Source organism: Drosophila grimshawi, unplaced genomic scaffold (assembly GCF_018153295.1).
Source record: "Drosophila grimshawi isolate 15287-2541.00 unplaced genomic scaffold, ASM1815329v1 contig_131, whole genome shotgun sequence".
Lineage (NCBI taxonomy): Eukaryota > Metazoa > Arthropoda > Insecta > Diptera > Drosophilidae > Drosophila > Drosophila grimshawi.
The window spans coordinates 853,096-877,955 of NW_025062826.1; the positions used below are offsets into that span (position 1 = coordinate 853,096).

Consider the following 24,860-nt stretch of genomic DNA (forward strand, 5'->3'; position numbering starts at 1 on the left):
AAAAACTAGTTTCGTTTTGCTGCATTTTGTGTTGCATGTTGTATGTAGCATGTAGCAGCTTGTCATGCCACCTACAGCCTACAGAGCAGAGCGATGATGTGAATCTTTGCTTCAGATGCGGCTACGACGGCTGCTGCGCAGAAGAAGAAAGTGTTGCAAGACGCTTTTGACTGGTAAATTGGCGGCCTGCTTTGCGGAGAGGCGCTGACTAAACATTTATCAGAGAGCCGAAGGAACAACTGCAGTCCATTGAACTTCCCTTTCAGAATATACATCTATATACGTACATGTGTATATACACTCAGAAAAAAATCGTACGAAAATCGTCCTGAAAAATAGAAAATAATTTTGGTTTTTCGAAATAATTCCGAAGTATTAGGGAAAATATGTCAGCAATTTAGAAAGGCTAACCAATTTTAATATTTAATAGATATATTTATTATTCTACTACTATTCATATTCCTATTTTAGAAAGCCACAATCATCAATTTTAGAAATGTACTTTCTGTATAATAAGATGACGATATAGTGTTGGTTTTTTTTGAGTGTATGTATGCAACATATGCAATTTATTTTGCACCTAGAGCTGTGGGCGTGTCGCCTTTGACGCTCGACGCCCATTCGCCATTCATATTTTTTCACTCGACTGCATTCAGACAAATATCTGCAGCCCAACTCAGGTCGGTCTATCTGCCTGTCTGTCCCTCTGTATGCCTGGGCCAAAGGACATTGACAGCAGCCGTCGAAAGGTAAACTAAAAGTGCAGCCAGTTGTAGTTGCCAAAGGATGCGGACAACGTTCGTCACAGAGCAAACACAGTCAACAGTCAACATTCAACATTCAACTTGCAACGTGAATGCAATTGCAGGTGACATGCATTTCCAATAAAACAGCGACAAGCGACTGAGAAGAGAATGTCATTGAGTGCGCGAGAGGCAGAGACAGAGACAGAGAGAGAGGGAGAGCGAGTGGAACAATAGAGAAAGGCAGCAAGAATCAGTGGAGAGCAGTTGGGGTAGCTGAATTGGCAGACCTTTCAGCGATTAACTGCTGACTGCTGTTGGGTGTTGACAATGACACCGCCGCCACCTGGAATGACAACTGTTAAAGCTGACGAAACATCAAAAAAAAAAAGTGAAGTGTGAACAGCTTAACAATCAGATATATATATGCATAGGTATTTAAGCACTGCCTGACCAATTAATCTACATATCTTAAATAAATAAATATGTGATACGAGCAAGCCTAATTACAATTTCCACTTTAAGACCTGTTTATAATTCGAAAACTAATTTCGCGTGTGGAACCCAAAAGTCAAGAGGTTTGTTGCTGAGACAAAGTGCGATTAAAATAATTTATTTTTTCTCTTTCACAATTTACTTCATCTATTTCGATTTGGAAGAGTATTTTCTTATAATAAGTTTTTTTTCGATCTGAAAACAGGTTTTTATGGAATAACTAATCCTCAACTGCCTAACTTTAATATTTACTAGTCTAAAGACACAATTTTAATTATCTGCAAGGCCAAGGTTCTACAGAACTCTTTCTACATGAATTTTATTTACTCATTAATTCTATGTGTTCATAGCCAGGTAGATTTAAAGCATAAAAAACCTTTGCGACTTATCAGGTTTCACTAAAGTTCAGACTTCCAAATGTTTAACTAATGCACACCTCACCTAAACAAATTTCTAGCCTGATTTTCACACACACACAAAAAAACACCCAAAAAAAGAAAATCAATATTTACACAGACATACAAGGAATGCTGCTCCAGCAACAACAACAAACATAAAACAAAAAGGCAAAACACATAACGGTTATGATTGTTGACTGCGCCCCGCCCGGCTTAGGGGCTGGATGGGGTACAGAACAGAAGCCGGCCCTGGAACTGGAATTGGAACTGGAACTGATGGCGGAAAGCACGTAACAAATTTGTGTTGTTGGTCTGCCTGTCTAGCAGCAACAACAACAGCCGACAACAATAGCAATGGAAACAGACGACAAGAAGAAGAAAACAGGCGACAAATGCTGCCCATTTCGACTAGCTGGCGGAGAGGGGAAGGGATGGAGGAGGGGGCAGTGGCTCAAGGGGATGGACTCGGAGCATTTCAAGATGTGCGTCGTAGTCATCGTCATCGTTGTTAATGTTGTTGTTGTTGTTGGGGTTAAAGTACCGTTGAAATGCTTTCAGCATTTCTCATATTCATAAAAAGGGTAGGGGAGGGGAGGGGGTGGGGCTGCTGTAAAGGGGTGCTGGGGGAAACTGCATTACAAGAAAATAAATAAAAGGCGTAAAAACGTAAAAAAATGTGAATCAGTCAGTGAATCAAAGCAGCAGCTCAAGCGAGGGTTGCTCACAACCCCTAACCACAACCACGCCCCCTCAGGCAGTCAGCGGGTGCAATGGCATGTGCCACTGGAAAGGGGGGTTGCTCTGAATGGAAAATACCATTACCTGTTTTTGTAGCTGCTGTTGTTGGCAGCAGAGAGAAAGGCCAATGCGACTTTCCAAGTTGACGCTGTGCTTTTTTTTTTGTATGTCAAATCATTGGCCAATGGTCAATGTGGAACAATTGCAGAACGAGACACACGAAGCAACAGTAAACAGCAAACACCAACAGCAAACAGCAACCAACAAACAGCAATAGCAACAGCGACGACAAAACAGAGCTTAAAGTCAAGGCACGTTTATTTCATTCAGAACTCCGCTGTTTGCTCGATTATTGTTGCCGCTGATGATCATGACGCTAATCGATTTGATGCCAAACGTGCGACCAACAATCAGCAACAATCAATAACAACAGCAACAACAATCAGCAACAACAACAATAATCTCGACTGGTCAACAAGCAGTAGCAGCGATCGCCCAGCTCGAATCGATCCTCATTGCTTGTTGCTGCCGCATTATTGGTTGCCACATTGGTTCTGGCCACTTGGCCACTTTTCTAACGTTCTGCGCTTTTTACTATTTATGTCACAAGCCTCTCAATGCTTGCTCTTAAACTTGCCACGCCCCCCTATCTCTGCCCTCTCCCCACAAGTTGTCGAGACTTCTTCGGATTTTCTTGAGCAAACTTTTCCAATTGCCCGTTGCATGCAACAGCGAGCATTGGACATTAAATTAATTATGGCCAAACTGCCCTCTACTACACTCAGAGAAAAATTGCACTACATTTTAGCGGTCCTCAGCTTGTTATTCAGGAAGTATATTGAAGATTTAAATTAAGAATAAATTTGAGTTGAGAGACAAGAACGGAAAAAATCGCCATACTTTTGGGACTGTTGATGTAGGGAAAGCTTTTCTAATTGTAAGAAAATTGTTTTCGTATATTTAGGCATTAATTCTGAAAACAAGAAAATCTCTCTACACTTCAGATCGATTTTCTAAAATTCATTGTAATTCTTGTTTTGCTGAGTGTACTCTTTGCCTCTCTGTTTACATCTTTCGCTTAACCACCCAGGTCATTTAGTGCCCAGCCACCTGAATAAGTGAATAAACAGCCCTCTGTGCACAAGCAGAAAATTAAACATTTCTCCTATTTATTTTTTTGGATTAAACTCAAGCAATGCGGAAATGAAAACCTGCCGCAATGCCAGATGTAAAGGCCGAAAATTTGTTGCATAAATGCTCCGGCTTTAATTCTCCCCCCCAAAGATATATATTATATATTTTTTTAATGGAAATTGGGCATCAACTTGGTTCAAACATAAATATAATGGACCAAAGTTAATTCACTTGGATGCAAATTTACTGTGATTCGGTCTAGCCACAAAACCGCATTCTCCATTAGCTGACCCGTTTAGACAACAGCCCGAGGAGGAGTTCGTCCAACTTCCAAGTTGCCGCCAGCAGCAGCAACCAAAAAAAAATAAGCAAAGAGTAAAACAAACAAACAAAACTTCCGTTTCGATGCACTTCAACACGCTGCTGTTGCACAAACTGGAGGCAAGCAGCTAGTGACCTAAATTGGCGACTCGTTGCTCATAAAAAGCGCCACAGGAACCAGCAGCAGATGAGGCAAATACTGCGCAACAACAACACCAACTGGCAACAGTGGCGGCTGCAATTACATGTCACCAAGTCAGCAATTAACTGACTACGATTGACAAATCAAAGCAAAGCAAACGCATTGCCCTCAAGTCAATATCCCACTTCCCCCATCCCATACCACAACAAGCTCTCCCTTGAGGTGTCGTGTTGCAGTTGCAACAGTTGACACAGTCCGTCAACTTGGCCATCGGCTGTCGTTCATTATGAAATTTAAGACGACTTCACATTGCTACATTACAAAAAGAAAATATCAATATTGCGTATACGTCGTGTTTTTTGCTTTGGGGCAGCAGAGTTGTTGAAAGTATCAGCGATTTGGAATGGATAAATTAATGGTGCAAGTAGTTTGGTTTTTTCTTTGAGTGTACGTTGCGAGGCGTAAACAATGCAAACACTCTAAAAATAAAAAAAAATCAGGTGTGAGAAATCAATAAAATACTCATGAATGCAATCAAAAAAGTGCAGATATGTAGACACATGTGTGTATTATGTGGCATGTGGCATATATATATATATATATATATACATTTGTGGCATGTGGGGTCTGTGCTGATAAAAGCCACCTGGCTAGCACTTTTTATTTACGCCTGCAATATTAACAAGACAGCAAACATGGCTTAAAGGCACATTTGGTAGCTGTCTTAGCCAGCTGCCACTGCATTTTTTATTTTTTGGTTTTTATGGCTTTTTTCGCTCTGTGTTTGTCTGTCAGTTAGTTGGAGTCAAGCCTTTAGTCGTCCCAATTTACGCAGTCGCCTCCAATTTGAATCTTTGCCTACTCCGCCAGAGAATCCAAAGAAATGCGAAAATGCAATTGGAGAAGCTAAGAAAAAAACTACAATAAACAAAAACATAGAAACAAATCGGAAATTTGTAGCACAGAACTTAACGGTAAATGTAAAAAAAGGGTGGCCGCAAAAGGTAAAAGCAACTTTAGCTGCGAAATTTATGCGCTGCTGCAGCAGCTGCCGACTTGAAGTTTTTTAGCTAGATGTTTGTTGTTGTTGCTGGTCAATGCAGTTAGAAAACTGACCGCAGCCATATTTGACAACGCCAACGGAACGTGCTCAGTAACAGCAGCAGTAGCATTAGCTACACTCAGAAAAAACTCGACCTGAATTTTATAAATTCTCCATAGTCTTGGCGCCAAGGGTTGCTTATCTTATTATGTCTATTATTATTATGTCTAATTTCCCAGACTGTTTTTATACAAAATGAAAAATTCTTATGTTATCTACCATCAAATGCTATGTTTCTAAAAATTTAATTTTCTAATTTTCAAGGTGGTTTTTTCAGAGTGGAGCAGCAGCAGTAGCAGCAGCAGCGCTAGATAGGAAGCTGGCCAGGTTGTCCGCCACAGCAGCTCTCCACCAATTCTCCAAATGGCTGCCAGATGCTGTCTGTTGTTCCGTCCGTGTCCAATCTGAAATCCCGTTCGCAATCCCATTCTCATTCCCATTGCCAGTGCCATTGGAGTTGGTCGTCGTTCGTTGTTCTCGTTCCACTGCATCAGCATTAAATCAATCGACAGCGAATCGCAGTTCAAAAGAACTTTTCTGTGACCATCAATTGAAGCACTCTAAACGGGAGTGCAAAATTGCAAATGGACCATTTGCGGTGCGGTTTGCCCTTCAAGTGGAGGAACGGTGAGCGGAAAGGAGTAGCCAGAACTTTAGTTGCAATCCGCAACGAATCCATTATCTAGGGACAATCACAGCTGGCATAATATACATAATGCCGTCCCATTTTCATATATATATATTTATATATGTATATGTATATATATAGTAAGAGTGCTCGAGTCACAACAGTTTGACAGTAGAGATATCGATAAAATAAAATAAACTAGATCTGCAAGTGAACAACGATAAACTATATTCCAAATTTGTCTCTAGGTTTTAAGGCTCGGCGAATTCCTAGAGATGGACAGAGCTTAATCAAATCAATATTTCATGCTGATGTCGTATATACTTACTTCTGCCTACCCTCTTACCCATTTTTATTAGGTTCAGGTATAGAAATCCCAGTCTTGATTTTAACAATGAATTTGTGATTAGTTTCTGCATTGTGAAAGAAAATTCATCACTCTTTGGTTGTGCTCTGCCTCATTAGCTGTTCCTAGTCAGCATTCCTTTTTCTACCACCCACAAAAATCCTTTAGAAATTACAGCTTGCATAACTTAGATCTGTTGATTAGGTAATTGGTTCTGGTTTTATATCAGTTGGCCATCGATGCCGCACAGCTGGCAACGGGCCAAGTGTGTTGCCAACAACAATAAAGGCAAACCCAAACCAATACAAATACCAATATGTATCAGTACACTCGGAAAAAAAGTCGGCTTCAAAGACTAGAAGAGTAAAAAGCTTATCTTATTTTTAAAAATAATTTCGAAAAAAGTCTTAAAACTAGAAAGGCTCCCATAAATTGACAATCCCGAAGATATGGCGATTTGTTCTATTTTTAGAAATATTTTCTATTATTCAAAAAATATTTCTAAAAAAAACGAATTTCTAAAATTCAGGGTCATTTTTTTCTAAGTGTATGTATGTTCAATTGGCAGCTTATGCACGAAATATCACAGCTCGTAAATCGACAGCTGTTTATATATATATATATGTATCTACAGATCCAAAATCCCGCTTTGCCGTATACAATATGTGTCCTCTGTGGGGACTATTTTTGGGCGTCGGCTGGCGCGCGAATTATGCCACCAAAGCGGCATGCGGCATAAGGCAAGGCAACAAATGAAATGAGCACCATAAGAAAAACCGAAAAAAAAGAATCGTTGGGATTGTTTTTTCATACATTGCCAAATTGGCTTGGCTTGAGCTTGAGATGAAGCCTTGCAGCAGCCACCTCTGTGTGGCAGTTAGTTGTGCATGTTGCACGTGCGCCTTTTTGGTGCGCGTTTTCTGGCCGGGCGAGAAACGGGTTTTTCGCTTGGGGGCCTTGCGCGCACTTTAATTTGCCAAATGGCAGCTACAAAAGATAAGCGACTAAAGCCAAGACTGAGACTGCAACTGCGACTGCAACTGTGGAGCTGAATCTGAAGCTGAAGGACATTTGGCGTCTGAGCAAATGAGCTGGAAAAATTGCGAAAATGCAACCGCAACAAAGTGAAAAACGCAGCCATGCTTTGGCTGCCAAGCGAGCCAAAGGTAAGCGAAAATCCACACACACACACATACACAAATGTCGAAAAGTCGAGAAAAAGGAGGCTAAAAAGAAAGGCAGCTCCGCAAAATTGTGGCTAAGTATCTTTGCCTTGTTCAGCTGCAGGCTTCTTGTTGTTGTTGTCTGCTGTTTTTGTTGCTGGCTTGTGCTAAAGTCAATTTTACAAGCAATGAACTTCGAGCAAAGATATTGCTGCCATTTTCCCCGACATTGCCTACGGTCTACACTGGCGTCAAACTTTTCTACACTCAGCAAAAAGAAAATTCCTGAATTTTAGAAAATTTAAATACATTTGGAGACTAGAGTAATTCCGCTTATTATTCACAAAGTATATTTCTCAAAACCAGTTTTGCTTATCGGATATTTTCCTAAAAATTAGAACAAATATGTGAATTTGTCAGGGCTTTTTTTAAACATCATCATTAACTTCCAAATTTTTAGATTTCAAGTTTGTAATTGTTTTTAGAAATTATTTTTAAAAAAATAATTTTTCTAATTTTCAATGCGATTTTCTGAAAAGCAAGGTGCGATTCTTTTTGCTGAGTGTACTAGGGACTGTGAGACACGCCCACAAAATTGCTAGCATATTTGCGATGCTTATAATAACAAGCAGAGCAGCGAGCACAAGGAACAGCGACTCGGTGTCATTTTGTTGCTTTGCCACAGCGCTTAAATAGCTCAAATGATGCAACGCAAGGGGGAGACAGGAATGCGGAGTGGATGGAGAGGGAAGAATGGGAGTATGGAACTGCAACACACTAGAGCTGCAGACTAGTTGGGGGTCTTCCTGCATAAGGAACAGTTATGCTGCACACACAGAACGATAAACTCGATGCTGTCCATCTAAATGAGTTCTTTTTGGAGTGTTTGACTAACCCACGCCTTTTGACACATTTTGATATGGGCCCCGAGAAATGTGTCCAATGAATGGAATGAATGTGCCATTAAACCAAGCACTCAACACTCAACACTCCACATGACATTGTGTGGGCAGCAAGTATCCAACTAACTAGATATGAGCTTGATCTGAACGCATTATGACACTCAACTCTCCACACCCCCCTCTACACACCGCAGTCTGCTCTACTCACGCACCAAATGTCACTCAATTAGTGTGAAAAACGAATATTCACTTGAATTAGATGGAGTGGATGTGTTGCTGATGTGTTCTTCTTACCTGCAAGTAGAAGAATTATTCACAAAAGATTAGCAGTGAGCAGAGATGTTGATTACTAATGAGAGCAATAAATAAATCAATTAATATAAATGCTGAATTATTAAAACGGCTACACTTAAAGTTTAAAAGGCGATTCTAACCCGAAATTCATCTTAAAATATTATCCCCAAAAGAGCTTTCCTTAACCATAAGGTCAAACGTCAAAACCAGGACTTTTAAGTCGTTCATTGACCTCTAGAACAAAATTATACTCCCAAAAAAGCTTGTGGGGATGGGTGAAAACTTCCGGGCACAAGCCAACAAAGATGCTTGCTTGATGGAAAAAGGCTACAGGCTCAGACAGACTCAGAGTCCGACAGAGGCCAATAGATCTAATAAATCGCACATCATCAGGTCCGCCCCTCAACAAAGTTTTTCATATCCGATTTTTGGTTTAGCGAACTCTGCTCAATCATAATGCTGCTGGTCGCGTTGTACATTCATTCATTCATTTTGGACATTCATTATTATTGCTATATCCGCTCAAAGAGAGCAGATGCTGGCTTAAGCACAGTGCTACGAATCAAAGATCCGCAGCATCATTCATCAGTTCAGCAGTTGGCGACACAATTTATACATATAAGTAATATTGTATGTGTGTGTTGTGCACACAACTAAATTTTAAAACAAATTGACGCAAACTAATGAATATAATCCACAAAATGCTCACACTCTCACAGAAATACACACACATACTCGTACGTACACACATGTGGTAACCGGAAATGCTTCATTGTTGTTTTAAGTTGCCCACAAAACAGCAGCAACAAAAAACAACAATAAGAACGTTGGCGTCGGAAATTGAAAAGCAACCCAAAACCAACATCAAATTTAAATGGGAAAATATTGTGCAAAAAAAAAATGACAAAAAGAAAAATGTAAAATAAAAATGCTATTACAAATTTAGTTGGAGGGCAGCTCCAAAGCAATGTGTGTGTGTGTGTGTAATTGAACTTGCGCTGCTCAATTTACGCCCGCAGCGAACACAACACAACCCAAACACACACACAACAAACATAGTCGCACACAGCACAGTTGAGCGACTTTAAACAGTTTGACAGCCATTGGGCTTAGTTTTTGTTGTCGTCTATCTGTCTCTGTGCCAAAATAACAGCAATTATTTGCCATTGTGCCTGAACTGTAAATTGTGTATATTGTTAACTGTTCTTCCCCCCACACCTACCCCCTCCCCTACCAACCCATTTGCGATCTGCCTTGTTTTTTCCGCTTTGGCGCTTTTGTTAGGGCCAATTACTCAGGGCTTTATGCAACTTTCATTCAAGCCACAAATAAAACATTTGACAATCGCTTCGAGCCATACACAAAATTACAGTTCACAGTCAAGGTCATTTGGAGGTCTTTTTTGCGGCTATTCCTCGTCCAATTCAAAATTATTGCAAGACTTCTGCTTTTTTTAATGAATCTTTTTATTTGCAAGTTTTGGCAATCAATTAACAAAGCGTTAACAAACCAAGAGCACAAAACAATGACTGTGTCTATGCTGCAAATTGACTTTAATTAACACCTCGCCAGATTTATTGGTGGATCGTAAAGCTATATATAAATAAATGAAATATGTGAGTTTCAAGTGTCACAAATTAATCACAAGATCTAAACGCGAAATAAAACTTGGTTATTTTAAGGTTGCTCTTGTTTCTGTTGCCTTTGGCTAATTGTAAATTGTGTTATTTTTGTTGTGACATTTGCTGTCCGATAGTAATGATAAGAGAGAGAGAGAGAGAGAGAGAGAGAGAGAGAGAAAAAAAAGAGAGAAGGGAGGAGTAGAGAAAGACAGAGAGTTGCTTTAAATTTGTTTGACAAGCTCTGATGATAACAGCACAAAATCAGAAAATTATCAAAATATAAAAACTGTCAAATGCAAACCAAAACATTTACAAATACAGATGCTACTAGCTATAAGACTGATTATTCTAGCGACTCTCTTGCCAAGCAAAAGCAATTTAGACATTTACCGGCTTTTCTCTGAATTTTCAATACACTCAGACAAAAATCGCAATGCATTTTAGAAATTCGGACAAGCTTCATTTATTTACAGGGTATGGCAGTCGCAAAACAGCACTTGAGCGCCCAATTGACAGTGAGAAGTGGACTCGGCAGACAGCGGCACGCCCAGTTGCTTGGTAACGGCATTTGGGGGGCCGGGGTTTCCCCAACACGCTCCATTTGTTATTCCCGAAGCGCTAAAAATCTCTTTGCATTTTAATTGAATTACAAGCGTTGCAGGCTGACTTCAAGTCAGGCAAGAGAGGGTGGCAAAAGGGTAGGAAAGCGGGTTGGGGAGAGGTCCGAGTCCTGGTCATGTGTGTCGCCTGCCAGCCTGGCCTGCCATAAATTTGTAACTGTTTGCTGTACTTGACACATTTCATAGTTGGAGCTGAAGCTGAAGCTGGAGCTTAGAGTGGTTTGCAGTGTCTGCTTTGTAGAGGTATGACTGTATTTGTGTGTGGCCCCCACAGACACACACATATCCACTTTTTTACAGTTACAAGAGCTACAATTTGTGTAAAAATTTGCGTAGGTGTTTGTTGTTCAGTTGTCGCGACTCTGGGAATTTGTGTAAATTTAAATTAAACTTCATTTAACAACTAAACAAACAACACAAGTGATAAATATAAACAAAGCATAACATGTTAAAAAGGGTCGCAGCTCAAATACCCTTTCAGTGTGTTTAAAGTTAAAATAAGGACAAGGGTCATACAGCGAAAACAAACTAGAACGCAACTCGACTAGCAGTTACCCTGTAACCAGTTACTTATCGCTTATCGCTTTTATAACTATCAGAAATCGATTCGGATCGATATTCGCACGACTGGTCCATTTATCGATAAAATAAAATTAACTTGATAACTGAGAACTTATATTAAAAAATTCTAAATTGCGTCTAAAGATTCTGAAAGTGGCGAGTTCATGAAGACGGACAGACAGACTCTTTGGTATATCTAAATCGGTTGTCTGTTCATGCCTCTCAAGAATATATATACATTATGGGTTCAGAGATGCTTCGATTCTTTCACAACTTGGTTACACGCTTTTTACCCATTTTTCTGTCTGTTTATGTTACTATATGACTTTGATGTGCTCATACTTTTCATTCTCATTCACATTCTTGATTTGAGATTGTAGATTTTAATTTAAGATTAAAATTCTGCACATGACATTTTACTATCTAGAATGAACTTCAATTCTCAAACCAAGATTATTTTCTCTTTGTAGTTTTTATTGATGATTTCTTAGAAGTACTCCCGATGGCAGTTGTTTCAAAAAGGGACTCATGCAGGTATATAAGCATATAGTGTATTGTTATTTATATGACAAAAGTAGCCGAGACCAACCTTAAACCAAAAAGCCACCTGATATATTGATATTGTTGTTGTTGTGGTGGTTGTTGTTACATCGTTGGTTTCCCATTACGTTAATTTATTGAGGGTCGGTCGTATGACGAAAGTGCAAGCGGCCATTAAATGTCATTAAGTATCGCATAATGCCCACAATAAAGTATCAATATCGTTCAACAGACAGTCAGATATATGTATACATATACATATAATCATCATTAATCATGTGAGTGTGGGTGGTTGGGTGTGTTTAAGTGTATTCATTGTTAGGTTGATTAAATTGTTACGTTTAAATGGCATCATCGTAGTCATTTTTCAATCACGTTTTAATATCCATTTCCATCCATATTCCAAATGGCCAAAAAGCGGACATCACACATACGCAGCGTGTGGCAGAATGGACGAATGTTGTATGTTGCATCCACAAATATCAGTGGTGATTGTTGTTGTCATTGTTATCATTTAAATTACGCAGTTTTTGGACGTTTTTATTTGCACGTTGCACGTTTTATTTGTTGTCGTATTTAATTAAAAAAGAAGCAGCAGCAGAAGCGTGTGGAAACAAAACATTTTAATTATTAATAACGCAAAAAAAAAAGAAGAAACAAACGCCAACTTGTTCTGGCCATGTCTGTCATGCTCTCATGCTGTCAATGTTGTCAATTTTGCTGTTGTTTGCTGGAGAAATTATGTACGCAGCGTAATGTGACATTTTCATGTTTAGCATACAGAAAACAGCATACATTATTTAACAAAAAATATATATAAATACATATTACGCATACGCTCGAGTGGCTGACAATGCAAATGTTCTTACACATCCTTTTATGGGCTGCTTTATGAGCTGAACATCCATATAGTATAGTACATATATATATAATGTATAATGTATATGCATATTTTATGCTCTGTATGCAAATGAATTTTCAGTCCATGCTCTCAAAAAATTAAAAGTGATTTCTACATTAAATCAAAATGGATGCGAATCGGTTTGTAAAATTGTATTGAAAAAACAATAAATATGTGAAAAATACAACTTAAAGAAAGATGAGCCCAAATAAATACTAAATTTCGCACAATTATCACTAGAGATAATTATGGAATTTATTGCTATGTTGGTTTTATTTTTTATGCGCAGTCGGGCATTTATCAAAGAAATTTATGACAATATGTACTTTGAGCGGTTTGTTTAAAACAAAACACTTGCCTATCTGATAGCAATCATGGACTATGTTTTCGATTCCATAAAAGTTTACCACTTCATTTCACTGACAAGCACAACATGCCCCGATCCGCCAACCCCTATGCTCTCTGTCTGTATCTCTTATCTTTGCCGAAAGCAAGAGAAAAACTTAAAAAATTTAAAGACCAAAAAGAAGAGGAAGAAGACGGCACTATCTGTGCCGAGCTGAGTTTTCTATAAATATATTTTTTTTGGGTTGGGTTTGGAACTTTTAGTGGCTTATCAGTGCCATCTTTATTGTGCCAAGGCGACGTAAGTGAATGTTCCTTACAAAAGCTGTGCAATTGAATAGCACAAGAATAAGAAGATGAAGTAGGGGCGGAGTGACAAGAAGAAGAAGAAGCAGAAGTATAAGCAGTGACTAAAACTATGCCACACTGCTGCTGCTGCTCGAGAAATCAGGCACGTCGCAGGACTCGAAATGTGGTTTGAATAATGTGCGAGTGCGATAAAAAAAAAATATAAAGGAAAAAGCTTACAGGAAAATGAGCGAGAAAAGAGACGTCAGCTTGTGTGGCAAGTGGCAAGTTAAGATGGCACACAAATTAACGGTTCAATAGAACACACACAGCATCTCTCTACCCAGAGAATGGGGTCGTCTGTGTATGTGTGTGTGTGTGTGTGGCAGCTTAAACCAGAGACAGAAATGATGTCGTGCGTGCCCAAACTATGCACTGTCATTAAATCTAACGAGCATCTTGGGTTTTACATTCGTTTCGGTTAAGGACAGGCAGGGGAAAGGGAAAGGGACGAGGTTCATGCAAAATAACTATAATTCCTACACACACAGAGAGAGAAAGAGAGACCGAGCGAATTAGATTAGAGAATCTGAACTAATGTTTTGACAGGCTGCCTCGCCAACTTGGCTTATATGCTTAAGCTCAGGCGCAGGCATTATACATTAGTTTTAGCTTAATTACATCTATATATATCCATATATCTATATATATATATAGCTTACTGCACCTTCTTCTTCTTAAACAATGGCAAGTTCTAGGCAGGCACTGATTTATGGGCCAATTCAAAATGGCAAACATTTAAATTGATTCAAGTTTAGCCATCAAATAGCCAGAATCAACAAAGAAATGGATAATAAACAGTGGATTGAGTTGGGCTGGTTGAGATAAAAAAAAAGGGAAAACTTGGTCACAAATGCTTCCTCCATCCTTTGGCAAGCGTTGTCTCACTCTCTTTCTCAATCTTTCTCCCTTACGCGTCGATTTCAATTGTGCTCAAAAGCTTAAGAGCAAATCGATTCTGAGCGACACACGCTGCCTGTAAGCCCCTCTCTCTCTAGGGGCAGCTTTAAAACAAGCGTCACGTATACAGTTACGGTCAAGATTTTAGTTGTGCTGTTTCATAAAATCTGTGATATATATGCAGACATCATATCTATTAGCATTTTCCCCATCTTATAATGCTTTCCTTTCTTTAGGATTGATTGATTGTATTCAAATAAAATTTCCGTAATTTCTTAACTATATTTAACATGTTTCTTTAACATTTTCCAAAACATAATATATATCCAAACATCATTTTAATTACAATTAAACCATTTTCCAAAAGATACTATTATCTTGACCGCAGCTGTAAATTATATTTACACACTGAAATAAGTTCCTTTAAATGTACCAGGGGAACAGAAGTAACATTTAATTTTGTGTACATTACGCAAGCATTACTTAAAGTGAGCAATATTTGATTTTGTTAAGTAAAATGTGTTGTTTTAGATTTGTGTGCTCAAAATTGCGTCAGTGCCAGTGTAGAGCATTGAAATTGCTGCTTGATATTGGATATTAGCGGGGCTACTTTATGTGTAGACATTAGCGCACATGTTGTTGATAACTTGATTGTTGGATTGTTGATTGGCTGTTACCAATACAAAGTTTTGTTCTGGCCATAACAGATGGTTGGGCATCTATTAAAGCTGCGCATTACATGCAAAACAACTTAGCCAAACCGGTAACCGATAAAGCAGCTCTGCTCAACACTGCTCTAAGTTGCCCGCCCACTTCAAAGAAAAAACCAGAGAGCAGATAGGAAAGAAAGACTGAGAAAAAACAACTACCTCCAAGCGCTTAGTGGCGATTAATTTGATTAGCAAGCGGAAACCAAAGTCAATACCAAAATCAAGACCAAAACCTGGACAAGAAATTGGCCCACACGCACAGCGTGGCTTGCAACTGTATTATTGATTGATTGACTGACTGACTGGACTGACTGACTGATGATATATGCGTACTACTTGTAGTTAAGGCATGTGAGCAATTCAACACAAAGAGTTTTTTATGACCACTCATCATCAATTTATGACAAGTGTAAAAATATTGTAAAACAAAGATAGACTTCTAATCAAACAGACGATAACGATGACGACCGATAAAAGAGTACCGATACTCTTGCTGCATCTCTCTCTCTCTCTCTATATATATATATATATATATATATATATATATTATTATATATATATATATATATATTATTATATATATATATAATACTTATACTTATCTCTCTCTATAAAATGTGAAAGTAATGCGCAATCAACAGATATTTGTTATGATTTTGCCTTGCAATCGAAAATTGCCACTCGTAAGCTCCGTAGCACCTAGAAGATGACCTGCCAGTGAGTGGCAAATATTTATGCGATGAATACACTCAACAACGGTACCCAGACCCACTCACGCACACTCTCAAAAATAACTTGGGGAATTGCGTGCGAGCGAGCAGCTTGTTTACATATAGCGCGCTATATATATTTATATATATAGTAGCGATAAGATATGAGCAGCCAGCTGATGCGTACCAGATTAAGATCAATTACGCTCTAATCGCATTATAAGTATTTTTGAACATGTCAGACTATTTTTAAGCAATGTGATTCTTGAGTACTCTACAAAATATGCTTCATTCAGCAGAAAAATCGAAACTGAAAAAGTCTCTTGGTTTTTAGAAATCATTTCTTAATATAAGAAAAACAGAATGTCTTGACTTCTTTTTGCTACATTTTAGAAAAATCGAATATGGCATTTAGAGAACAAAAACCGTAGATTTTAGAAAGACATAGAAACTTTCGTTTTAGTAATATACTTTTTGAATAATAAGTGTGGTGACTTTCAATGCGTTTCTTTTTCTAAGTGTAGTAGCAGTTGTATTTCACAATATCTCAAAAATTCGCCTGACTCACAAACGGGAAGAAATATTTTAGTACATTAAGATGACACAGAAATTTGTCACATCCGTGAAATGCTAAGTAAAAAGTAAATTATTCACGAATGTTAAACGAATTTAGCTAAACTTTAGAATTGATTTGGGAAAGTGCAGATAACAAATCACAAGTTGTACTTTGGTAGAACTCAACCCAATTAAATAAGTCTCACGCTATTCGCATGTCCGAAACATGGCATGCTCTGCATGTGCCACACTCACAACAGAGACTCACACTCAACTCGAGAGACACTCGCGAGTAGGACTCATTTAGCTGGACACCCACATGTGTTATGCAAAACAAGCAGCGTTCAACTCTGCATTTGTAATTGTTTGTGTCTATCTACTGTGGTGCATGCCACATACACTTGACACCAGAAACATATGCAACGCCCACAACTCTTGGCTTTTGTTTTCTTATTAGTTGGAGGTCGTTTGTTTCATTTCGGCCAAAACATTTTGACTGCTTTTTTCCGGTCATTGGTATTGAATTGGGTGTGGAGCAATGCTGTAGCTTTGAGCTTTGTCAATGTTTTGGCAACGAATTTGTTAAACAAATTGTTATTAAATTGAGCCATGTTCAGCAGTTGATTGGCCATTGTGTCAAGTTAATTGCAAAAGCCCAAGTTTAAAGCAAACAGCTGAAGAGAACTTCACTGCGCCGGTCGAGCCACAAATCCGCAGCCCTAAAAACAAGTTTGGGTTTTTCATTTTCCAATTTTTTTTTGCATAGTTTTTCTTTGTTTTCTGCTTTGCTGTTTGATTGGTTTTTTTTCCCCTGTTTTGTTGTTTTTTGGGACAGACAGACTGTCATTCAATTGTCAATATCTGCGAGACTTGATCGTCACGACTTGCTGCTCGGCAGTCGGAAATTGGCTTTGCATTGAACTTCAATTGAAATTGCACGCTGGCACCCCTGCTGCTTGCTGCTTGCAACTTGTTTTTGGGTGCCATTTGGGCGTGCAAGGGGCGTGGCTGCCAAAGCACGTGGCTGCAGCTGCAAGGCCCAGCCTGCAACATATTATTTCAATTGAAAGTTCAAATATACATAAAAATAAAATAAAATGAAATCTAATTAATTAAATCGAAATCGGAATTGCAATTTTCTTTTCTGGCAGTGAAAAGAAAAAAATGAAGGCATGATATTTGAAAATCAAAAAATCAAAATTGATAAATTATTATATTTTATAATTTAGAACCGTTCTCAATGCTATTTTTGGTTCTCATTTTAGCTTGAATTTCGACATAGAGATACGATTCCCGATTTAAATGCAGTATTAATATAAGGGTCAAACCATGACTAAGATATCTGCTCACCATTGACAAAATTATGATAGTAGAAAGCTTAGAACCGTTCCAGGGAGTATTTCTTAGGACAGAATGTAACATGATTTTCGAGCCCAAAACTAACTACCAACATTAAATGTAGAAAATGTAGATATCAAACCATGCAAAAAAAAAGCCCTGGTTTTTAGTTTTAGTTTAGTTTTTGCATATTTATCGTTGTGATACATTTTAACCTCTATCTAAACTCGATTTCTTTGAAATTGAGATTTCTTCGAATTGGATTTATAGATTTAAGCAAATTATCAATTTAACTGATAGATTTAGCTTGAATTCAAGCAAACACTGCCTTAGTTAGCATTTATTTAATTTGCAGACCTTTTGTAAATGCCGTAGACATATATTTAGATAAGAATATATTTAGCGATAAGAATGTTACGAAAGTGCTGTTACTTCTTCAGCCTGAAGACGGGCACATTTGCCATAGCACTGACAACGACTCTAATCTATGGCGCAACTGTGGCAGTTATGGCCCTCTTTGTGGCAGGTGTTCTGCCAGGTAAGCGATTTGGATTTTGTGCCCGACTATAACTATCTACAGCTGATTACTATGTATATGTAGCGGAACTGTCCAACAGATTCTTTGAAAGGGATGTACAACTTCGTGTGCTGGGTGCTGCCATAATACTGTTGATAAGCGCTCTCTTGCTGGTCTATGGCGTCATAATGGTAAGAGGCAGATTGGCATATTATTAGGGATAAGCGCTCTATCTTGAACTGTAACTGTAACTGCCTCTAGGAAATACCCTTTTTTCGTACTTCCCTGGCTGCTTTTCGTTTGCACTCACATCTTTGCCATGATTGTGACATTCGTTCTGATTGTGTGTTACGATGCACCCATTTTTCTGATCACAGTCACAGCTATTAGTTTGGGTAAGTTATCTCACAATGGACTCTGGAAGCATATACACCCAGAAAAAAAGTCAATATACTCGCGAACCAAGGTTAAAAAATTTACGTTTCTTCAAATTAAATTATACAAATTTTATGAACTATGAACTTAAATAACATAACAAATCCAGGGTTCTAGAAATATAATTTCTTGAAGCTTAAATATTTAAATATTCTTCCTTTTGCAGTTGTGTACTTGTACGTTTGGCTGGTTGTCTTGTCCTTTTTGCTAGACATGTACGATTAGCATTTCTCGACGTGTGCTTAGCAAACACAATCAAATTCGTAGATGTAGTTGTTGTAGTATTGATTTTAATTGTGAATTATGCTCTTTCGTCGCTGCTGCTATTGTTTACCACTTCGCACTGGCTGCATAATCATTGGCATTGTGTTCATCTGTTTATTTCTCACCGAGATGATCATCCATGGCCAATCGGCCATTTTCATATGTAAGTGGACGCGACTTGAACTATATATGGATTATATATATATATATATATACATATATCGCATTGCAGATTATAAGCCGAGGCCCTGGGATTATGTGCAGGGCATCATACTGTCATGGGGCATCGTTGCATCCATGTTATTAATCTATGGCTCCTACAAGGTGAGTGAGTATCTCTTATCCCAATATCTGACTAATCACAATTCTATATATCTATATCTATATTCGACCAGGAAAACCGTTGTCTACATTACTTTTGGTTACTCACATTTTTAATAATACTTCTCTTATACGTGGCAATGAGCACAGTGGACTTTTATCTTTTCAAAATGAAACTCGTAATTCTTATCGGTCAAATAGGGATTGAACGTAAGTTTTTACAGCATTCTATTATAAATATTGTCTTTTTTAGTTGTAAATCTTTCCAAAGTGATAATAATCTATTCATTGATGATTGTGCATTCCAACTACAAGGAACTGAAAGAAACTCAAACAGCGACCCTGCCACTTTGACTAAATTCTCCAATCGAAGTCGACATTTTCCAAATTGTTATTATTCATTTTTTTTTTGTCTCGACTGTGTGTGTTTAGTCATCTTACTCAAATGTGTTAAGCCAACAGAAAAAAAGAAAAAACTATCTTTCATTAATATTTCAAGTTAATACCCAAATTTCGTAAGAGCTCCTCTTCCTCCTGCTGACTGACAACAATTATAATAATAATGGCCTGTCGCTGCAAGTACTTCATAAAGATCCTCAACAAATGCTGTTTCTGTTTCTCGCTCCGTACGGGCACATTGCTGTTGGGCTGCATATTTCTTACGTGGTTCGTCTATTTGTGTCTGGGTAGCGCCTTCCTCATGGAGTGCATCTTCCCCAACGAATACCAGCGGGAGGTTTACGGCCCACCGGCCGCACCCAAGACAACAATGGTCTTCTCATTCTTTGGCATCATTGCGGCTGCAATGGTCTGCATTGGTGTGCATAATGTGAGTACTTTCAAAAAAACATCATATCTAACACTACACTATAAAAAACCATATTTAATTGGGTTTATCTATAGAATAACGAACTGTTGTTTGTGCCATTTCTGGTGCTGACGCCATTCTACATCCTGGCACACATTCTCGCCATGATTGTCTACGCCTTTGTTTGGGTCATAGTCATTCTCTTCGTCATCACCATACGTAGGTTTAAGTAGTCCACTAATTTAAGTGTTATGTTCTAACTAATACTCCCCACTCTGATAGTTGTCATGATATATGCCTGGATGGTCATCTTCTCATATTTCACCGAGCTGCACTATGCCTTCGATGATGAGCAACCTCAACACACCACCTACATCTGAGAGAATCGTGGATTGATGATAAATTCTCAAAATGTTATTTACTTGATTATTTAAATTTTAGCTGCCATACAAATTGTGAATGTGAATAAAAGAAAGAGCGAATCTGACTATATATTAAGAGATATTAACTTGAGATATAGAGAGTATTGAATACTTTTTAGTAATAAAATGTTCTCCGTCGACTGTATCCTTAAATTGCGGATGGTTTTTGAGAATTTTGGGTTGTGAGATATGTGGTTTTTATCGATTTCTAATTATCGATTTTATTGATTTCTTAGCTTGAACAGTTTAAGAAATTCTACGCTTAATTTAAGAAAAGATAAGCCCCGGATTTTAATGAGAGACAATCTTGTATTTTGCAATATATTTGCAATCGATATTTTTCCCGAGTGTAAAATGGATGTGATTGAGGACTATTTATAGGGCCTTATAGTTAACAATGGGACAAATACACAATTATCTGGCTGTCATGCGTGATGCAGTCATGCAGATGGATTCAGTTGCTTTTTAATAGGGGCGAAAGTAATGGGAGAATGAATGGTGGGGGTGCGACAGAACTCACCTTTGGCAGTGAGGCGAGCACCTGCTGTTTCACATCCCAGACGAGACGCTCCGATGGGAACTGGAGACACTTGTAGACATTCAGCTCGGGCACATGAATGCGCACCAGAAGCCAACCATCTCGGGGCTCTGGCGGCGGCTCATCGTCAAATGCACCCGGCCCGGACGTGTTGTCCATGTTGGCCGGGTTCTGTTTGACTTTGGGCGTGGGTGGGTGATACGTCGTAATTTTGACGGCTTTTTCCGCGTCAGCGTCACAGTGAAGGAGTCAAAATAAAATATAGAAGAAAAGAGCAACTTGACTTCAGTTGCGTCTTTCTTACACTCGCTTTTTGTTACTGTTTCGTAATGTTTCTTTTTGTTTTTGTTTTGTATTATTATTGTTATTATTCGTTGGTTTTTCTTTTTTCAAGTGTATATTCTTGTCGCAATTATTTGATTGAGCTGGCTGCTGTGTTTCCCATTAGCTGAAAAGCGTTTTGATTGCACATTATATCGTTGTTATGGGTTTTCCTTTCATTAGGCAGCTTATCAATTGGAATGTGCATCATGCTGCAATCGAAAAAGAAAAAGAGAGAAAGATTAATTACATAATATGCTAGTGGAGTAGTTTCCCACAATCTTAAGCTGTGCGTGTGCAACGGAGTTGTCAAATGATAGATTTAATTTGTAAATTGGTTTACTTTTTTACCCTCCTCCCACTCTATCAGTCTGTCTGTCAGTCAGCCAGTCAATCGAAGGCTGTCATTGTGTCAGTTGCACAGACACTTCCCCATAAGCTCTATAAATTGTCAAGGCGGGCAAAAGGCGAACACATTGAAAACATTTACTGTGGCAACAGCAACAGTTGTTGTTGTTGTTGAGTACACACTGATATTGACATTTTATGGCCGCTGTTGTTGCAGTTGCAGTTGCAGCCAGTTGCAATTATTCACAAATTAAATTCACACGCTAACCTCAAAAGCGAAAAGAAAAAAGACAACAAAAAACAAGACTGGGAGGCTGTTTTTTTATGGAAAAATGTTTGCCAAGTTGCAGCAAGCGTAAAGAGAATGGAGATTGGTAGTGGTGAGGGGAGTGAGGGGTTGTGTCATTTAATGTCGACCGTGTTGAATGCAAGCACTAATTGATGCACCAGTATTTAGTACTAAAGAGCCGGCGAGTGGCAGATTAATTGCTCAATTGATTAACTGGCACAACACACAAAGTGATAGTTCATTGGGTCACCAAAGTGAAAGAAAGAAAATCAAAAGAGAGACAGAGAGAGATGGAAAAAGAAGTTAGAGTGATAGACTGAGAGATACTCCACCCCCCAGTAGACTAGCGGATAGTAATTTTGGCCATATGTAAATACCTTTTGTTTAACAAAATCTGTGTTTCTAAACCGATTTTAATGAAATACTTACAGTTGATCAAAAATATATCTGGATATATTTTGATTCCATTTGAAATGTATATTTATAATACATATAATATTAACATATATGGGCCTATTTATATATATAATATATAATTATATAATATACATTTTTAAGATCGACTTTTCATCCAGACACAGAGCTGCATGGCTAAATCGCATCGTATCTTAATGCTGATCAAGAATGTATATACACTATGGGATCTTCGATACCTTCCCACAACTTTATTATGCCCTCTTTCCCATTTCTAATGAGTGAACATCGCGTAGAGCAAATCGCTTAAGCTGAATACGCTCTTAAATTGTAGTTAAGTACACTCGAGAGCGCAACTCACCTTGACAAGAATTTTAAAAGCCAACTAGAACAAACCAAGTGAACTATTATCTGGTACGCTTATCAACAAAAACTTTAGATAGTTCCACTCTACTTATTCCCACACCAGTGTTTAAGAACCAACAAGTAGAAAGAACATTTTTGAAAGTGAAGAATGGGAAATGCAAACAAACATACATAAAATACTTTTAAATTGACTTAGTTCAGTGCCCTCAAAAACAAAAAAAAAACATAAGAATGACAATTGAATAGATGTCATGGTCAAGAAACAGTGTAAACCTTAACGAAATACATAAATTAAATAAACATATATACATTTAAACAAGTGGACTGACAACAAAAGCCGTTCACATTGGCAACCCACCCACAACCCACTAAAATAAAAAGGTCAAGTGAAAATTAAGAAATTAACAAACAGCTCAACGACGACAACGGTTCCAACTTTTATTTGGAGTGATAAGCCGCGAAGAATAAGTTTAAAATGTGCCCAAGGCATTCGCCAATTGATATGGCCGTTAATGAGCTGGCTGGCCAAGAGATTACCCACTCTCCTGAGCTGATAAAAACAACGGACGTCCAATTCTCGGCGCCTAATTAAAAATAACAAAATTCTAATCAAGCATATGTCACGTAGATAGAAGTCACTGAACTGAACTAAAAGCGAACATTATCATTTACTTCAGATTTTATTATCAGGTGTTATACAGTGGAAGAAATGGAATAAAGTTTAGTGCCAGCGACTTTTGTAAATTTTAATTGAATTGCATTTTCAGCGTGGCTTCCTTTCAGCGATTTGCGTACACCAAAGTTTTTATGGCCAATTGCTATACCCTGTACTCATGAAAAATGGCTAGAATAGGGTATAATACAGCTGTGCTAAAGTATGGAACAGGCAGAGATATATATATTCTTGATCAGCATGAAAAGTCGAGTTGATCTAAGCATGTCTCTCTGTCTATCGTTAGAAGCAACTGTTTCGCGTATATCGTTAGCAATAAAAGACACAATTGTTAATATCAATTCCTGTACCGTGTCAGTCAATACAGGGTATCTGCTAGTCTACCTCAACCGACTAGCGGTCGCTTGGTGATGGTGATTGGAAAAGTTGCTAAGCGTGCATTTCTTTGGCTTTCTTTCTCTCACTCTCTCTCTATCTCGCTCTTCGATCTTGCTCTCTTCGCAGTTGTAAAGTACGCTGATTTGTTAATAGCGCTGAAGCAACAACTCAATTATCACAATTATGGTGCGAACCTGCCACACGAAACAATAATAAACAACAATAAGCAAGCAACCGCAATAGTTTGCCACAATTTGCAGGCCAAACTAAGTGCTGCGATTTTTCACTTAAATGCGAATAATCGTTTGGGTTTCATTGCGCACCCCTTTCTTGATTGAAAAATTATGCTTGACCTTTGCGCCGACTGCTGGGCAAATCAAAATTTATGTTGCCCCCAACACATCCCAAGTCGCCCAATTGTTTAGCATATTACCTGACAGCTGTCAGTTGTGTATGTGTGTGTGTGAGTGTTTGTGTGTTTGTCTGTGAAAGCTGTCAAAGCAACAATGTCGTTCAACATCAATTCACGCCCTCGCCCTCAATCCAGCTGGCAGTTATCTGCTCTTCCCTCACTTCCCCCATCAGGAGTTCCGGTATTAGCTACTGTAATCCATTCATATTCCAGAGGGGAGCAGACAGGTCAATTTCTATAGCTCTTCATGTTTATATCTATCTCTTTCTGCACTCAGAAAAAAAATTAATTTCGTAGTAAATATACAACTTCTAAAAAGTGGAAATACAAATTTTGATTCTTGGAAAAAATCCTTTCTCCAATTCAGAGACAAGTAAGGAAACTCAGTTTTACGGGGTGTATAGCTCTCTATCTCTAAAATCACTATCTCTTTCTATAGTCTGTATCCAAAAGTTGACTACATTTAAGCTTCCTTTCTGTTGTCAAGTCTTATTTTTTTTGACATAGCTTTCAGCTCAGAGGTTACAACATAGTTGTTAACTTGGAGTCTGGTTGTAAAATACACAAGTTTCGACAGGCGCTTATCCTTCTCCCTGTCCTCTCTCTCCCCACCCCATCTCTCTCGCTCTTTCACCATGTCTGACAGTTGTGCTCAAGTATTTGTGACACTTTCCGACAACCGTCAAAATCGGCCAGAAAAAAAGGTTTTTGAAGAATCTGACAAGGAGCAGAGAGTGTCAGAGAAGTGGCTGCAGTGTCCCACAAAATTGCAACATTCAGCTGCATATGCTTTACGGC

The 24,860-nt window shown here is 38.4% G+C and overlaps 2 protein-coding genes across 2 annotated transcripts in view; one reads left to right on the plus strand and one right to left on the minus strand.

Annotated features, from left to right (window-relative positions):
* LOC6568843 overlaps window positions 1–24,860 on the minus strand; it is a 43,052-nt gene that overhangs the window by 15,191 nt on the left and 3,001 nt on the right. Inside the window, exon 2 of the mRNA XM_032740829.2 lies at window positions 20,844–21,394. Coding sequence (XP_032596720.1) covers window positions 20,844–21,020 — 177 coding nt within the window. The 5' untranslated portion in view covers window positions 21,021–21,394. The remainder of the gene's footprint in view (window positions 1–20,843; window positions 21,395–24,860) is intronic.
* On the plus strand, window positions 17,982–20,393 carry LOC6568844. The gene is made up of 9 exons (XM_001995336.3): window positions 17,982–18,094; window positions 18,158–18,264; window positions 18,335–18,468; window positions 18,675–18,935; window positions 19,005–19,096; window positions 19,168–19,303; window positions 19,365–19,922; window positions 19,997–20,120; window positions 20,184–20,393. The coding sequence occupies exons 7-9, from the start codon at window positions 19,656–19,658 to the stop codon at window positions 20,279–20,281; spliced, it is 489 nt and encodes a 162-aa protein (XP_001995372.1). The 5' UTR covers window positions 17,982–18,094; window positions 18,158–18,264; window positions 18,335–18,468; window positions 18,675–18,935; window positions 19,005–19,096; window positions 19,168–19,303; window positions 19,365–19,655; the 3' UTR covers window positions 20,282–20,393.

Bases quoted from the DNA above. Each gene is read 5' to 3' on its own strand.
- LOC6568844 (XM_001995336.3), top strand. From the start codon at position 19,656: ATGGCCTGTCGCTGCAAGTACTTCATAAAGATCCTCAACAAATGCTGT. The intron at 19,923-19,996 runs GTGAGTACTTTC...GTTTATCTATAG, and splicing joins TCTGCATTGGTGTGCATAAT to AATAACGAACTGTTGTTTGT. The intron at 20,121-20,183 runs GTAGGTTTAAGT...CCACTCTGATAG, and splicing joins TCTCTTCGTCATCACCATAC to TTGTCATGATATATGCCTGG.